Below are 18,469 nucleotides of genomic sequence, written 5' to 3' on the forward strand. Positions count from 1 at the left end.
TTGAATGAGCCATCGGACTTAACTGACTCGGCCGCGTGACGCGATATTTTCCTAAAGTGTCCGGATGCACTTTCCATCAAGTTTTTTTTAATTCCTGCCGCTACCACATATAAATGTGTGAACAAAAGAAAACAAAACATCTAAACGACTAAGTTATACAACAAAATGACCGACATTTTCTACGATTCTATATAGATATTTTTGCAATTACTGTAATGGCGTGTAGCGTTTAAAACAACAAATAAAGCAATTTTGTGCAATTTACGGACGGTACTGTGACACTACTAATAGTAGAGGCGATATAGATTGTATCTTAATATATATATCTGTCATCTAATGCAAACATCTAATGTAACTTGCGTTATCCCGGTATTCGCCGCGGCTCATGGGAGCTAGGAGTCCGCTTTACAATTAATCCCAAGAGGTGTAGGTACTAGTTTTTACGAAAGCCACTGCCATCTGACCTTCCAACCCAAAGGGTAACTAAGCCTTATTGACATTAGTCCGGTTTCCTCACGATGTCTTCCTTCAATTAAAAGCGACTGGCAAATATCAAATGACATGGCTACGCCGAATGAACCCCCAGACTCCCATGAGCCGTGGACAATGCCGGAATAACGCAAAAGAGGATTATGAAGTATGTTTTCAAATTGTCAAATATAATATTAGCTCCATCCAGCGTTCCAGTTAAGCTATATTAAAATTAAGATGATGGCAGGTGGACCAAAATGTTGACCGAATGGTGGCCGCTATCGTATGTAAGAAGCGCCTCGTTGGCTCGTTGAGTAGACGACATTCGAAAAATTACGGGGCACTTCTGGATGGGATTAGCCCTGCTCAGCAGTGGGCGATTAATGGCTGAAATGATGATGACGATGATGAAATTAAGAAGTAAACTACTAATATAAAGTTTTGAGAGAAAGAGAGTAATCAATGTAAAACAACCCATATCGCTACATTATTGTACATATCTACTTTATATAGTATGTTATGGAATCCGTTTTAAAAATATTTAATTAATCTTCAAGGTCGAATCAAAACTGTAACAAGTTATGAGAACTGAATCTTCTGAATTTGACGACCGGTCTGACTCAGTCGGTAGTGGCACTGCTGACTAAGCCGCGGTCCTGGGTTCGAATCCCGATAAGGGCATTTATTTGTGTGATGAGCACAGATATTTGTTCCTGAGTCATGGATGTTTCCTATAGTATAGCTCTGTGATATATTTTCTAAAATATTTTAAGCGGGTTTTTCTCACGTATGAAATATATTATGAATTAAATCGAAATAACGTTCGACAAGTTTCGAGCCATTTACAAGAACGCGCCGCATATTGTAGTAAATGACAATTTCTTAGAGCCGTGTTTGTTCTCCTTTTCATCTTGCTGTATAATGGCATGTCCTTTTCAAAAAAATGATCGCCAAAAACTTGGATTGTCACAATTTAAGATTTTTTTTAAACACACAGGCAACGCCATCTTTCGGCCAGATGGTTAAACCATAGGTACGGTTGAAATAACAGAGTTATAATCGATTCTAGCAAATAATCTACACCTCCATATTTCTCTGACGTCACAGTCAATTGTCATTTAAGGAAACGTCATTTTACATACAACTGTTGATATTAGCATAATCATTACCCACTTCTTCCCGACTGTGGGAGGGAATTGGTATTCATTTGAATTTGAATCTTATTGACTGTATGTAGATCCTAAAGTTGTAGATGATTATTAACACGTGTTGTTCAATTTATGGATGGCAGTTCGTCTAGGAGTTTACTTAGACTCACGTGCTGAAAATCATATGAATACTAAAATTGATAATAAAACAAAAGATATAAAATTTTGAAAAAACCCCGACCGCGACATTGTAGACCGATTTTCATGAAACATGGCTAAGAACACTCCCGACTAACTCAGCTTTAAGACAAAAAATTAAATCTAAATCGGTTAATCCGTTCGGGAGCTACGATGCCACAGACAGACACACACACAGACAGACAGACAAACAGACTGACAGATAGACAAACACGTCAAACTTATAACACCCCTTCGTTTTTGCGTCGGGGGTTAAAAACGAACTATGAAAGAGACATATTTAAGAAACTTGCACTTAAGTAATTATTATTCTAGAACTGATAATCTACAGGTCCCTTTAGACTTACGATTTAATTCACTAAATAAATTTACATAACCCAGACAGGGGCTTTTTTGAAAATTTGTCTCATCATCATCATCCTTGCGTTATCCCGGCATTTGCCACGGCTCATGGGAGCCTGGGGTCCGCTTTGACAACTAGTCCCAAGATTTGGCGTAGGCACTAGTTTTTACGAAAGTGACTGCCATCTGACCTTCCAACCCGAAGGGTAAACTAGACCTTATTGGAATTAGTCCGATTTCCTCACCGAAAAGCGACTGGCAAATATCAAATGACAATTTGCACATAAATTCCGAAAAAACTCATTGGTGCGAGCCGGGGTTCGGGGTTTTTGAAAATGTTGTCTAGGATGGTAAAGAGGTCAGTCCAGTACCAGATTCCGCTTTTCGACTCAATTTTATCAATTTTACACCGTCTTCGACATCCTCTTATTAGAGATCATTCTCACGGCCAGCCTTCTGGCTTACCTGCCGGCGAGGATTTAAGCCAAATTTTGTATTTATAAGTTTTTATATTTTATAAGGTTTTAGTATAAGTGTTTTTATTGTTTTAATGTATTATTGAATATTATCTATATTAAATTGCCTGTTTGGTGACGGGTTAAGAATTTCACCACCCCTTTTCTTCCCGTGGACCGGTGTCGTAGAAGGCGACTATGGGATATGAGTTAAATTGTGGCGTAGGCGAGAGGCTGGCAACCTGTCACTGCAATGTCACAGTTTCGTTTCCTTTCGACCCCTTATTTGCCAAGAGTGGCACTGAAGCTTTAGTAGTTTCATGTGCTCTGCCTACCCCTTTATGGGATACAGGCGTGATTGTATGTATATATCTATATTAACTAACTTTCACAGATTAAGACCAGAATATAACCCTTGAAAACCTTCTAACTAACGTACTGCGTTCCTCCGCGCGGCGTAAGTTTTTTAGAAGAGTTGAGGAGTGTCGTTTCAAAAGGACTTATTTCTATAAATCAACAAGGGTTATTTCTCTAGGAAGACATAGATAAAAATAACCTCTGTTGACTTATAGAAAAAAGTCCTTTTGAAAAGACACTCCTCAGTTATTATTTGTCTTATATTGGTCATTTTTCCAAGTTCTCGTTCACAAATAAATATAATACTTCACTGAGAGAAAATACAACCAGTTTTCATGTTCGTTCAACAAGTTTTTTGGTTAAAATAGCGCCTACGTGCTCTTTGGTTCAAACAACAAGCTACTTGTCATTTGAATCGGCAATATATTTGAATCAACAAGTCGATTTTATAAAAACAACCTGGCACATATTGTTTTAAACATACGTTTGGCTGATTCAAACGGATAAACCGCAACAAGTCGAACTTGTTAAATTCACAATGCAAATTTCTCTCAGTGTTCCTTTTCTTTCAGAACCATGGCAACAGGGTGGCTAGCATGGGAGTGCGTAGTTTTCGGCGTGTTCGTGTGCGCGACGTCGTGTGCGCCGCTGTGGCGAGCGCGCGGCGCAGGCGCCGGTGGGAGCGCCAAACGCGCGTATATATTCGCGGGGGGCGGGGTTAGCACGCTAACCATGGTGCTATCTGTTGCTAGAGGGACGCTTGGAGTGAGGAGCTTTTTGGGTGAGTGTCTAAAGTTATTTGGTAATCATGGCGATTGGTTGGCTATCTTGAGAAGGCACCCGGTTCGGCGCGGGGGGCGGGGTCGGTACGCTAGCTATGGTTTTATCTGTGGCTAGGGCCACGCTTGGAGTAAGGAGCTTCTTAGGTGAGTGTAACCATGGCAACATGATGACTAAATTGAGAAGACGTCCGATATGCGGCAGAGTGAAACGCGCGTACCTATATATTCGCGGGGGGCGGGGTTAGTACGCTAGCTATGGTGTTATCTGTGGCTTGGAGTAAGAAGCTTTTTAGGTAAATGTCTAATATCATTTGGTAACCATGGTAACTAGCTGGCTATTTCTGGAAAAGACGCCGTATAGGTGGCAGAGTGTAACGCGCGTTCAGTACGATGGCTATGGGGTTATCTGTAGCTAGGGGTACGCTTGGAGTGAGGAGCTTCTTAGGTGAGTGTCTATAGTTAAGTATTTGTCATTAGACTTATACTGACCGGGATATAGACCGTGATCAGGGTGCGTAGCCGAATGGCACAAACGCTCACGAAACGCTCACGAAACGAAACGCTAGTAGATATCTATCTCTATCGCTCGTGCGTATTGGCGCGACAGAGCCAGACTAGCTTTCGCGGCGTTTCGTTTTCGTTTCGCGTCGGTGAAATGCCATTCGGCTACGGGGTGGGGTGGCTCACTCCGCGATTCTATCGCCGCGCTACAAGTACATGCCGGCCCATTCTATGGTGACGACCTTCGCGCGGCGCAATAGAATTCAATGTCGGCTGCTCGCGTGCGGTCTCGAGCTCCCGATATTTCAGGCGCTGTCTACGCAACTTTGACATCCACCCGCCTTCGTCAGTTTTCCGTGATCATGATGCATGCAACTGCGTCGAAATATCGGGAGCTCGACAAAAATCAAAAAGGTAATCACGGTCTACATCCCGGTCAATATAAATATAAGTTATTCGGTAACCATTATGGCTGGCGCATACACGGTGTCATGTGAGGAAACCGATTTTTTTACAGCGTGTTCCTGATCACATTTAAAGACTAAAGTAAACTAAACACATATGAACTTTTCTGGATTTAGCCTAATAATAATTGTCTAAAGGATAGGATACCCCTAAATATATTATGTAGAAATTCCTGTAGAACGGTCACCACGACACAGGCCTCGCCTAGTGTCGGACCACGGATTTACTTATAGTTGTAAAATTTATTTAAAGTTGTAGTGACCCGGCCTGCTAAGCCGCGGTCCTGGGTTCGAATCCCGGTAAAGGCATTTATTTGTGTGATGAGCACAGATATTTGTTCCAGAGTCTTGTATTTATCTATTTAAGTATGTATATCGAGTATGTTCGAGTAGTATTTATCTATTTAAGTATGTATATCGTCGCTTAGTACTCATAGTACAAGCTTAGCTTAGTTTGGGGCTAAGTTGATCTGTGTAAGGTGTCCCCAATATTTATTTATATTTATTTATTTTATGTCATTTCTTCTAATAAACAATTTTTATAGCCCAGTTTCAAAATTACTACCAATTAAAAGATAATCTGGAAAATGCATGGTTAAAAATATTCAATTTCCTCATGTGTGTGTATATCGCGTATACCATGGCGATAGGCTGACTAACATGTAATCACCTGACCCTCTAGCACAACTTGCCTTGTCGCGCGCGAGTCCATACATCAAGCGCGACTTCAAGTATGGACTCGCGCGCGACAAGACAAGTTGTGCTAGAGGGGCTGAGCAGTTAAATTTGCTAGATTAGTCTCCCTACAGTCCAAAAGGTTAAGAGTCCTGTAGTCGAATACTCTACAAATGTCAAAGCAATCCCTTTGGTGTTTCAAAATGCTTATATTGTACATTTACCGCATACCTGAAAACCACGGTCACTTAGGCACGTTGTGGTTTATTTAGATTTCATTGTTCTCTAGTTTAATACTCAATAATATTTTAAATAGGCGTATTCATAATTTGATGACGACCGGTCTTGCCTAGCTGGTGGCCCTGCCTGATAAGCCAGGGTCCTGGGTTCGAATCCCGGTAAGGGCATTTACTTGTGTGATGAGCTGCTCACACAAATACGATAATTTCGTTAGCTATCTCTATCTATCTGGCGTTTGAAATAGTCGGCCAGTAAATACCCAAGATGCGCCGGAGACACTTGTTTATAAACAACGATTTTTTAAATAGGCGTATTTTCATAATTTGATTTGATTGTCTTCAGATTGTTTGTAATAAAAGTCCAGATCTGAGGTTATGTTAGACAGTCTATTGTTCAGCCTTTGTTAAGAATGTCAAACTAACGCAGTCCATTTTATAAATAATCTCAGTTCAATATTTTAAGGATTTATAAAACAATTTCGCAAAACAATCTATTCAATAGTAAAAGTACCCAAAAGGTACAGTTAGCACGAATAGTATCATATAGAATAATGCCGAAATAGTTATTTGTTTTACAAGAGAAGAGACAACGTTTCTCATTCATTTTGGTCTCATCGGAAGATCAGCGCTGGAAGTTACCAGCAACACGCTGAGATGAGGCCATTTCGTGGCACTTCATTCCTTTCTGTCTTGTTGTTATTATGTGTATTTTGTCTTACCTGTGTTCACGAATAAACGTTTATTCTATTCTATTTTTGAAGTTTCAACGATAATAGTAGGTAAAAATGTAGTGCAAAAAGATTTTCCTGCGTATTTCCACGGACACGAACGAACCCTGTCATGCTATTTTTTTGACGACCGCTTTGGCTCAGTCGGTAGTGACCCTGCCTGCAGAGCCGCGGCCCTGGGTTCGAATCCCGGTAAGGGCATTTATTTGTGTGATGAGCACAGGTATTTCTTCCTAAGTCATGGACGTTTTCTATGTACATATGTACTTGTATATCGTTGTCTGAGTACCCACAACACAAGCCTTCTTGAGCTTACCGTGGGCCTCAGTCAATCTGTGTAAGAATGTCCTATATTTTTTTTCTGCCAGTCTCAGTACAAGACTTACTGACACTATCTGAACTACGTTTCCGGAAAAATACGAAGGAAAAGCTTTTCGCACTATACTCGATGCCTTTGAATTACTATCTACTAACCCAGGTCAAGTAGTTTTTTTTTTTTTTTTTTTTTTTTTTATAACCATTTGTTTGTATTTTTATTTTATGTGTGTTTACCATGAATAAATGCTTTGTATTTGTATTGTAAGTACTCGAAACTGACGAACTGAACGTATGAGGAACGTTATGAAAGTGCGTGAAGCGAATGTTATTACTACTTTAGTATCATGCAGTAACGTAGCTAATAGAAACTCGTGTGATCTCTGCTTACCCCTCTGGGAAGCAGGCGTAATTGTATGTATGTACAGTGAGCTGTAAAAGTACATGGCGAATGATCAATGAATTTATTCATAATTTCTTCACGCAATTTACGCAGCTCACTGTATTATTATGGTTGGCAACGTCACCTTAATTGTTTTATTTTTCTTCATATTGTTTTCATTGCTTTCGTCACCTGCATGTACAATAAACGATATTGTTATCAAACTCGACGTCACAGTTCACAGAACGTAGTCAATGAGAATTTAAATGTGAATTAAATGGTAACTAGTTTTCGTGTTATCAGACTGAGGAAACAGTGAGCAACACTGTTTATTTACCTAAATAACTGACTCATTACTACCTTACTAAATTATAGAGATATTAAAGAGGACGACCTGTCTGGCGTAACTGGTAGTGACCCTGCCTGCTATGCCGCAGTCTTGGGTGCAAATCCCGGTAAAGGTAATTTGTGTATTTTGTGTGATGAGCTGATGAGGACAGATATTTGTACCTGAGTCATGGATGTTTTTATGTATATTAGTATTTCTATTTTGTATATCGTTGTCTGAGTAGTAGGTACAACACAAGCGTTCTTGAGCTGACCATTGGACTCGGTCAATCTTTGTAAGAATGTCCCATGATATTTTATTTATTTATTGATTCTAAATGTATTTACGACAAGCGACAAAAATATCGGATATCAACACCGGCACGTGACAAAAATGCAAATGAATGAAAATTAGTAAGGATTAGAAATCCGTGAAACCTTACGTAAACCACGTGAACTGAAAACACTTTGTTTACTTAGTAAAGATATTCGACACCGCAAGAACGCTGGTGGCCGATGGCCTAGCGGTAAGAGCAGACGACTTTTAATAATAAGTCCCCAAAACGTTAACCAATAGTTTGAAAACACTACAGATTCCTAATTACACTATACACACCATACAAAAAGCCACAATCTTGAATACTTGCCGCATAACTAGAAAGTTTCTAACCTCATCGACCATAACTGATACATAGTGAGTAATTAAATAATTAAAAAATGGTTTATTATGCTTGGCCATGGCCCGCATAATAAACAAAAAAAAACCCTTGTAAAAGGAGATATATGTATAACATATATAAAAAAAAAATGTTTTATTGCAGGCAAAAAAAAAACCCATACATGTCTTAAGAACTATCTATAAACTAGCTAATATTAGTATTATATAGCTCTCTAATATTAGTATTATATAACTTTTAATCAGTATTCTGGAGGTAGTGAGTTGACCAATGAGTTTTTCGGAACTCAAGTACAAAATATAATCTAACAATATTTCGAGGGCTCCTTTTTCTACATGATATTAATGGAGAATCGTTTTGCGTCAAATCGCTAAAATCGAGGTTTGTCTCCCCCTCCAAAACGTTACTGACAGAGACAACGTTTGGAAATCTTTAAAAGAGTCAAGTACATTTTATTTATTAGAGCACTCTTTTTGTCCCTTAAACGTCCTAATTTATATAATCGTTAAAATATCAGCTCAGACTATGCTATCAATATCGCTGCTAACTTAGCTTGGTCAATCTCCACGCAGCCGGCCACGTGATTCTGAACATGTTTACTACAAGTCCTTCGAACCGTACAGTCAATCAATTCTTCATTAGCTGCGTATTTTCACGATACTTTAATGCAGTAACACACAACTTTGGGAGCAAATTATTTTAAGGTCTAACCAGGGTATTTTATATACTACGCCGGTGGCAAACAAGCATACGGTCCGCCTGATGGAAAGCGGTCACCGTAACCTATGGACGCCTGCAACTCAAGAAGTGTCACATGCGCGTTGCCAACCCATTAGAGTACACTCCTTTTTGCTGTGTTAAGTACATGACAAAAAGGTGTGTACAAGTTCCAAGGAGGGTTCGGGTTGCCGACGACTCAAAGGACAATAGACGGAACAAATTTAGTTCCGTAGGTCCTTCCGTCACCAGCACACCGCACCGTTGAGCTCTGGCAGCCTTACTCACCGGCCTTAATTTCGCTTAACACGATCATGTGTGGCCTGGTCGGGAGGTTCGTCATTGCTCATGCGCCGATGAATGTCTTCAGAGTTGGTTAGGGTTGTAATCCTTGAAATGTAAGGGTCTCCCTAAATCTATCGACGCGGATTCGGCTTTCGCCGAACAACATTGGTCTAAGCGCGACAGCGGTGAGCGGCGGCCATACATTGGAGCGAGACACAGCGATGGGACTTTTCATTCGCACGTATGGCCGCCGCTCACCGCTGTCACGCTTAGACCAATGTCGTGGCTGGGCCGTTGAGCGTCTTCATACCTACTAACGACCGAATTTCGGTCGGAGCCAAACGATTCCGCGTCGATAACTTTTGGGAAACCCCGGAGATGTCGCTAGTGACGTATTCATATATACTGTCACAGAGCAATGGGTGTCGACCGGTATGGCCTAGCGCGTACTGACCCTGCCTGCTACGCCGCGGTCCCGGGTTCGAACCACGGTAAGGGCATTTATTTGTGTGATGAGCACAGATATTTGCTCCTGAGTCATGGATGTTTTCTATGTATATAAGTATTTGTATATTATATATATCGTTGTCTGAGTACCTGCAACACAAGCCATCTTGAGCTTACCGTGGGACTCAGTCAATCTGTGTAAGAATGTCCTATAATATTTATTATAATGGTAATTCCCAGTCATGGACAGATGGCTTTTGGCGAGATTGGTCTGCCAATCCAAAGATGTGGGTTTGAGTCCCATATTAGCCAGTCTTAGTATTTATTGCGGACGTTTTCTCATCTCGCTTATGAAGACTTTTATAGATTTATCAGTAAAATTATCCGCATAACGCCTTTTTAATCATCGATTCAAGTGCGCAAAAGAATGTCAATTGGAAAGAAATTAATTTTCTGCACGCTGAGTTAATTCTGGTTTATGCGCTAGAAATACCAATTAATTTGATGACTTTGTGAATTGTGAATTATCAACTCTAAGTAGATCTTAATATGATCTAAATTTCTGCAGAAAGTTTTAAAGAGATAATAAACTTAACGATGTTTGAACAGATGAATACTAAAATGTAGTTTCTATTATTTTGAAGTTAAATATAACTGCCTATTTTTAACCCTAAGGTACATCGTAAATGTTTTTATAACTTCATTTGCTTGATTGCTAGTTTGCCTCTCTTATCATTATCATAAAATACATTAATAAATATTTACTTAAGCTTACCTGGTAGTACACCTGTAACGAACTAGATTATTTCAACAGAAGGAGCATCATTGGTGGCTCGTTAGTTCACTAAATGATGATGACAGTACAATTCCTTTACTTCATATTTGAGATATAAAAAATTAGTGACAAATCAAAAAATGCTCTATTAGAAATAAATAAGAAGATAATGTAAAATTATGTATCTTGTATGACATTTCGCTTCCTGAGCACCGCGGCAATGCTGCTAGCTTTTTAGTACTTTTGGGTCAGGGGCTTTGTCATATTAGACATTGACAACCATTTGTAAATTGGAACTTGGAGCTTCGAGAAATGGTCCCAGGTGATAGCCGGAGCGTAACTTAATAATCTATTAATAGTCCTAATTTTAGTTTATTTTAGCTTTTTACCCATTAGTTTTAATTTGATTTATTTGTTATTTGTATTTGTCTTAAATAAAGATCTTTAGAGACACATTGTCATGAAAGCTGTTAAAACAATATGGTCTGTCGTTTCAGGTTTTCCATCAGAGCTGGTCTACCGAGGGTCTGCAATGTGGGAGACCCTGTACGGGATGATCCTGGCCTTCCCGCTAGTCTGCTGGGTCTTCGTGCCTGTGTACTACAGGCTACAGACCAACTCCGTCTACGAATACCTACAGGTAACGTTCTGTAATCGACAGGCGCATTATAACATCTTGGCCAGGCACCTGAAGAATATTCAAGATACAATGTTGGCTTTCCATTGTATCATAGATTAAATTTAAGAATATCATTACCATCCCATACATTAAAATGCGACCGCCTAAGAACGCGCATACACTACTACACCACACATTGATGGCGCCACAAAAAAATGTCTGGTTGCCATCGATTATTTGTAGATTGGCGTTAAGTGTAAGCTACAAGACATTTTTTTTGTGGCGCCATCTATGTGTGCAGATGCAGTGTATGCGCGTTCTTAGGCGTTCGCATTTTAATGTATGGGATGGTATGATTTTCTTATATTTAATCTGTGATTGTATTAAGAGCCACTGTACAAATAATGTATTTGCGAATGTTTACCTTCAGTATTTTTTTAAACAATTATAATATGAATTGAATACATATTTTTCAGTACAGATGGTGTTTTTTTACGCACTAGTGCGAGAAGTGGTTCATTATATTATATGCCAGGTCGAAACTTCGGAGAGCCATCTGTACTGAAAAACGTCGTTCGATACACGTGCGAAAAGGAATTTCGTAACTCGTGTCGATTTAAAACACTCCCTTCGGTCGTGTTTTAATTATCGCCACTCGTTTCGAACTTCCTCTTTTTCGCACTTGTATCGAAATGTACTACTTTTACTCGCCCAACTGTGCAAATATAAAATAAAACTCAATTAGTAAGATCATCTTTTGTGTAAGACTTTTTTACATTTTAAACTAGTCTTTCTGAATTCCAGATGCGTTTCCACTGCGCCTGGGTCCGCCGAGCGGCTGCTGCCACCTTCCTCGTCCGCCAGCTCTTGAACCTGGCCGTCACTGTGTTCACTCCAACGGTGGCACTTCATGCTGTGCTGGCGTTGCCTCATTGGGCATCAGCAGCGGCTTTGACTGCTGTTGGGATAGTTTTTAATTTGCTTGGAGGACTTTCTGCTGCTATCAAGTAAGTTTGTACTTTGACTGAGTCTATTCTGATTAACTTTAACGGTTGCTCTTCAAGTCTTCATGCGTTACTTAATTGCATTACCTCATTGGGCATCTGCTGCTGGTTGGACTGCTGTTGGGACAGTGTTTTATCTGCTGTGAGGACTGTCAGCTGCTATGCTGTCAAGTGAGTTCAATATAGAAGAACGGTGGATCTCTTTAGTGTTCCTAACCTGGTAGTGACTGTGTTAACTCCAACGGTGGCACTTCATGCTGTGCTGGCGTTGCCTCATTGGGCGTCTGCTGCTGCATTGACTGCTGTTGGAATAGTTTTTAATTTGCTTGGAGGATTTACTGTTGCTATCAAGTGATTCTGAAATATTGTTGTTTTTTTGTCGATTGCAACGGTAGCACTTGATGCTGTACTAGCGTTACCTCATTAGGCATCAGCAGCGGCATTGACTGCTATTGGGATTGTGTTTAATCTGCTTGGAGGACTTTCTGCTGCTATCAAGTAAGTTTGTACTTTGTCTGAACTCAGTTTATTCTGATTTACTCCAACGGTGGCGCTTCAAGTCTTCATGCGTTACTTAATTGCATTACCTTATTGGGCATCTGCTGCTGGTTTGACTGAAGTTAGGATATTTTTTATCTGCTGTGAGGACTGTCAGCTGCTATCAAGTGAGTTCAATGTAAGTAAGTAAGTAAGTAAATATTCTTTATTGTAGAAGATCAGTTTCATTTGTTTTGTTCCAACGGTGGATCTCTTTGGTTTTCCTAATCTGGCCGTCACTGTGTTCACTCCAACGGTGGCACTTCATGCTGTGCTGGCATTGCCTCATTGGGCATCAGCAGCGGCATTAACTGCTCAGCTGTTGAGATTGTGTTTAATCTGCTTGGAGGACTTTCTGCTGCTATCAAGTTTGTACTTTGTCTTGACTCAGTTTATACTGATTTACTCCAACGGTGGCTCTCTTCATGCGTTACTTAATTGCGTTACCTCATTGGGCATTTGCTGCTGGTTTGACTGCTATTGGGATAGATTTTTATGTGCTGTGAGGACTGTCAGTTGCTATCAAGTGAGTTAAATCCAGAAGAACGGTTTCATTTGTTTTGTTCCAACGGTGGATCTATTTGGTGTTCTTAACCTGGTAGTGACTGTGTTTACTCCAACGGTGGCATTTCATGTTGTGCTGGCATTGCCTCATTGGGCATCAGCAGTGGCATCGACTGCTGTTGGGATAGTTTTTAATTTTCTCGGAGAACTTTCTGCTGCTATCAATTGAGTTTGAACTCCAAAGACACCTGGGTGTTTATTTTACTTTACTCAGACGGTTTTAGTTCATTCTGTCCTAGCACTGCTTCGTTGGGTGTCTGCTGCTGCGTTGTCAGTTGTTGGGATTGTGTCTATTTTGCTGGGAAGACTTTTGGCTGCCGTTAAGTGAGGTTGACCTTTAACAAAAACTCCTTCCACCTTTCACTCCTTGTACTAAAAACTGCGGCGTAGTTATCAGGTAACTTTGAGGTTTGGTTATAAAGTTCCAAGTCTAAAGTACAAATAATAAATATATAAACCTTTTTTGGTATTCTCTGTTTGGCCTAAAGGTTGACTGGTAGAGAATGCCATGTAGCATTAAGTCTGCCTTTTGAAATTTTACTGTATATTTTTATTGTGCAATAAAGTTTAAATTAATTAATAAATAAATGTTTACTGACCTCACTGACAGTGAATGTTTTCTTATTTAGGTATCCTTTGAAATTACTCCATTTTTATTATTTTTACCAAATTAATTTCATACATACAGTTCCTCTACCTTTTTTCAAACACTTTCTTCCATAAGCATTTGGCTCTAAGCGTGTTTTTACTTTAATTATTTCAGAGCCGACGTGATCCAAACAATGACAATGATACTAGTGAGCGGTGCTTTCATAATCCAAGCGACCATTCGTGCCGGCGGCCCGCAGAAAGTTCTAGCAGACAATATCGATGGAGGCAGACTGCAGTTCTTCAAGTAAGTAGATTCATGTTGTTTGTTTAGTGAGACTTATAGAGACATTAAACAAACAACAGCTACGATGGATAACGTGAAACGTTGTGTGGACCACCGCCATTGAGGAGGGGACAGTGTGTCCCTGACGCAGCCTGCCTTAATTGTTTTTGCACGAATTTGGACGACTCATTTCTCTCTCCTAGTTAGTAGTACAGATCCTAATCGTGACACTGGCCCCACGTTGGGCGCCAAGCATCAGCTCAATTCAGATATTTCACTTTTCAGATTTCACTGGGACCCAACGATCCGCGTGGATACCCTCTCAGCCATTGTGGGCCAGCTCTTCATGTCGCTATCCATCTACGGCTGCCAACAGACCTTTGTCCAGCGATACTGTTCCATGAACAGTGAAGCTCGAGTTCGGAGGACCCTGTTAGCTAATGTGCCGGCTGTAGGTGTACTCTTCAGCTTGTCTTGGGTTGTTGGTAAGTTTAAAGGTTTTCTGACCTCAAAGGCTTCACCTCATCCCTTGTTAAGGGGGTATGTAATATATTAAACAACGTTGACTCTCGAGAATATTTGACTAGCAACATTTCATGGCTCCAATGAGTTTAACAACATACTAAACAGACACCATTCCTTAATGTCACTTATAGGGTCTATGGACATTCACATTCCTACTATCTATCTCATATTGCTGTCCACAGATAGAATAGAATCACTCTAAGAATAAATTAAATTATTTCCATGGGAAATATTTTAATTTGTGTTTTTTTAGTAGACAGTAGACACACTACTATTATTAACTATAAACTGAAATAGATGTCATATACATAGCCTCGGATGCCTATAACGGAGTACGCTGGTTCGAATCCAGCATTGGACACTTGGAGGCCTTGGTATTTTTTTCTTTGTATATGACATTTATTTCAGTTTATAGAACAGAATCATCATGATGATTCTTGTAAATATTATCATAATCACCGCTTATAAAAGTGTTTAAACAGCTTTAATTTCAAATATTTTTAGTAGTTTAGAAACTTTGAATGGAACAATTTCGTTAAGTCATTATTTTAACAAACAGAAACGTCTGCAATCGATTAAATCCTATATTATTCTACGTACAATGTCCTTAGGTTCAACTGAATTTTCTTATCAACTGTCAATACTAAAAAAATAACTAACTATTTTCAGGTATGGCGCTCTATGCTGTCTACAAGTACTGCGACCCGCTGATGTCCGGCAGGATCGCGGCTCCGGACGAGGTGTTACCGTTTTACGTTCAGGATCAATTCAGCTTCCTACCTGGCATGCTTGGACTGTTCTTGGGGAGCTTGTTCAACGGGGCTTTGAGGTAACTAGACACACGACTAAAAATAGTTGATTAATGAGAAAACTAGGCAAGTAAAAGTAAGGTGCTTGAATTTAATTTTCTTGCTGCTTGATCATAATGAATTTCTATAAGTAGTTTGCGAAATGCTTTGCACTACAATACCAGGATGCGTCGCCAAGATGCCAATGCTGCAAGGTGAAAGAAACGCTACTAAAAGTAATATCCCTAACACTAGTTAGTGTAGAAACTACTACCACATAGAGAAAATGTTCACCTATTTGGCTACCCATCCTGATCCAACGTTGTAAACTTCTTAAATCTTATTTTTAAATTAATGGAAAAATGGAAAAATTCACACCTACGGCAGGACTCGAACCTGCGACCTTTGGCCTTGCCGGGGCCATCGCGCTTACCAAGTGCGCCACAGAGGCCTGCTGGATGTGTGCAAATTTATCCATGCCTTCCATTCATTCTCAACCGCCTTAGGGTGGCGTTATAGCAAACATCTATCCGTAAGAATAGATCTTAACAAGCACTGGAGCCTCAATTTACATTGAGAATTCGCCAGTAATAATGTGCTAACCCATACTAAATCTTGTCAGGAATTCGTCCATTCCCTTAATAATCAAATATGTATAAATGCTTCTTTAAATATAGTTTCCAGGGATCAAACGCAGATTAAACGTGACAAACAATACCTATGATCCTTTAAATTATGCTCCTTAGACCATCATGAATGTGCATTAAAAAATTATATTCTTTCATTCCCATAGGATTGCATATAAAATGCTCTTGTCATACTTTCAGCTTCTTAGTATCCAACGTGAACTCCCTGGCTACTGTGACATGGGAAGACTTTGTGTCAGCCGCACCAGCGTTTCAAGGTATCTCTGACAAGCAGCAGCTTACTGTGATCAAGATCATTGGAGTTATCTATGGTATGTCATTTTAGCGACGATATTTTGACTTAACATTGTTAATATTGTTACGTATAACCCAACACCAGTAATAATAAAGTAAAAATTCTTGTTGGTGCTGAATATATTAGCAACAATTTGTATGATGACGTGATCAAATTTCCAAAGATCCTTTTTACCAGTGTGCGATCCACAAAACCTTGCTAGGTATCATTGAAATTAAATGTTCCCTTTGGCAAGTGAAGAGTTTGGCAATCGAAAAGAGTAATGGTTTAGGCTTCCAAAATTTATCCATAATTCCAACTCATTGCAAGCATTTACTAAAAGAAGTTTTTAAAACAATTCAATGCTTAATGGAAATTTATTCCTCACAAAATTTTTTTGGATCTGATTTTTCTACTTAGTCTAGTCATCTTAGATTCAATTAACAATTCTACTTAACTGATTTCTGTTGAACTCTATCAAATTTCAAGGAATCTTCTACTTCTTTCCAGCCATCATAATCATGTGCCTCTCCCTCTGCGTGGGCATGGTCGGTGGCGTCATCGAAGGCTCCATGCTCGTCACCTCAGCCACCTCCGGAGCCCTACTTGGAGTCTTTGTGTTAGCCACTCTCTGTCCTATCGCCAATGGGAAGGGAGCGTTATGGGGAATGATTGCAGCTCATTTTATCACTACCTGGATGGCGGCCGGAAGGTTGCTGTATGTAGATACCAGTGTGGCTATGCTGCCGTTGTCTGTTGATGTAAGTACCTAAAATACCTATTCCTACCTATTGGACCATCGCTTTGGGAACATTCTTTTAACGTTCTGGCCTATTTATGACGGGAAAGGTGCCTTGTCTGCTGATTTTATCTTTCGACTTAAGTAAGATTCTACGTAGCGTTATGGAAGTATTCTTCTCAGTGACAAGATAAGAGTAAATTATTCAAGAACTTCTTGGATTTAACAACCTTGATTTCTGCAAAATGCATAACGTTATTTAAAAAAAAAACATGAATTGCTTTGAATTAGCATCCTACAGTATACGAGTGATACTGTACTAGATTAGAGTGTGTTCAGAAAGAGAAGAGTCGTGGAATGTATTGGATCCCATACATTTCACTCGTCTCTTTCCGAATAGACTATTAATACAAAGTCACATTTAAAGGTGATAAAGTATTAATTTAATTATTTTGTTGCAGGAATGTCCTAACGGAACGATGAACGTGTTCCACAAGCCGCTGCCAGTCGGAGTGAACCAGACGCTGATGCAGCTGGAACATCTGCTGAACGTGAACACGAGTCGGGTGTACGTCCCCCAGGAGTCTGTGATGTAAGTAAGAAAAATACATGTAAAAATGCCTAAAACACTAAACTAAGCAAAATGTCGTTGGCTGCGGAAGGACATGATATAGTAAAAAAATACAAAGTACGGATACAAAATTATTTCATAAAATACATACAATGATGCAAAGGATGAAGTCTCCCTGTAAGAAAAAATAGCTTGTGTTGGGATACACCAAAATAATACTTATTAGAAATCGAATGTACCGATTGACTGAGACTTATTTGAAATTGATCAACGATGTTGATATTGAAAACCGTCACTGCTCCAAATTCATATATAAATTGATGATCCATTCTTATATCTGAAGACTGCTAATCTAAATGAATCTATATATAATTTGAATTCAGTAACTGTATTTCAATAAGATCAATAAGAAAATTAGAAGAACTTACATATTTTAGTCAGAAAAAGTGTCACAATTACTATGGAGATGGCTTCACCAACAAGTTACTTTCTTCAACTTAGTGATATGTTCTGCTTGATGTGCTGGTTAACTCTAAAAAAAAGTTTATTAAGGCGAATACATTACATTAAGGCTTTCCAAAGTAGGCCGCACCTCTATCTTGAGAGTCAATTTTTCTTATTACTTATCCTTATCTAACCTCATCCGTTTCTCCAGCACCTCGGCCCTCCACCGAATGTACGCGGTCTCGTATATGTGGTACGCCGTCATCGGCACCTTCACCTGCGTCATCATCGGCTGCATCATCGGAGCCATCACCAGCACCGAAGATGATGTCTTCGATGAGCGGCTGCTGCATCCGCTGGTAGTCAAGATTTATAATAAGATGCCAGGTAAATTATTGGAAATATTGGAGCTTTTGTCTCAGTATTGCTCAAATGATGTAGGTGAGATCTAGTTAAAGTATTAATAAAAATTAAAATTTTGAAAAAACCCCCGACCGCGACCTAGTGGACCGATTTTCATGAAACATGGCTAAGAAAACTCCCGACTAACTCAGCTTTCAGACAAAAAAAACTAAATCAAAATCGGTTCATCCGTTCG

General features: G+C 39.5%; 1 protein-coding gene across 1 annotated transcript in view; it reads left to right on the forward strand.

The window, feature by feature from the left end:
• Window positions 1–18,469, forward strand: part of LOC125238388 (sodium-coupled monocarboxylate transporter 1) — a 40,951-nt gene that overhangs the window by 19,628 nt on the left and 2,854 nt on the right. Inside the window, exons 2-11 of the mRNA XM_048145702.1 lie at window positions 3,544–3,752; window positions 10,783–10,925; window positions 11,709–11,911; window positions 13,773–13,904; window positions 14,169–14,368; window positions 15,078–15,237; window positions 16,024–16,154; window positions 16,628–16,878; window positions 17,318–17,448; window positions 18,083–18,258. Of these exons, the coding sequence (XP_048001659.1) occupies window positions 3,548–3,752; window positions 10,783–10,925; window positions 11,709–11,911; window positions 13,773–13,904; window positions 14,169–14,368; window positions 15,078–15,237; window positions 16,024–16,154; window positions 16,628–16,878; window positions 17,318–17,448; window positions 18,083–18,258 (1,732 nt within the window). The 5' untranslated portion in view covers window positions 3,544–3,547. The remainder of the gene's footprint in view (window positions 1–3,543; window positions 3,753–10,782; window positions 10,926–11,708; window positions 11,912–13,772; window positions 13,905–14,168; window positions 14,369–15,077; window positions 15,238–16,023; window positions 16,155–16,627; window positions 16,879–17,317; window positions 17,449–18,082; window positions 18,259–18,469) is intronic.

The sequence above is a fragment of the Leguminivora glycinivorella genome, chromosome 23 (genome assembly GCF_023078275.1).
Source record: "Leguminivora glycinivorella isolate SPB_JAAS2020 chromosome 23, LegGlyc_1.1, whole genome shotgun sequence".
Classification (NCBI taxonomy): domain Eukaryota; kingdom Metazoa; phylum Arthropoda; class Insecta; order Lepidoptera; family Tortricidae; genus Leguminivora; species Leguminivora glycinivorella.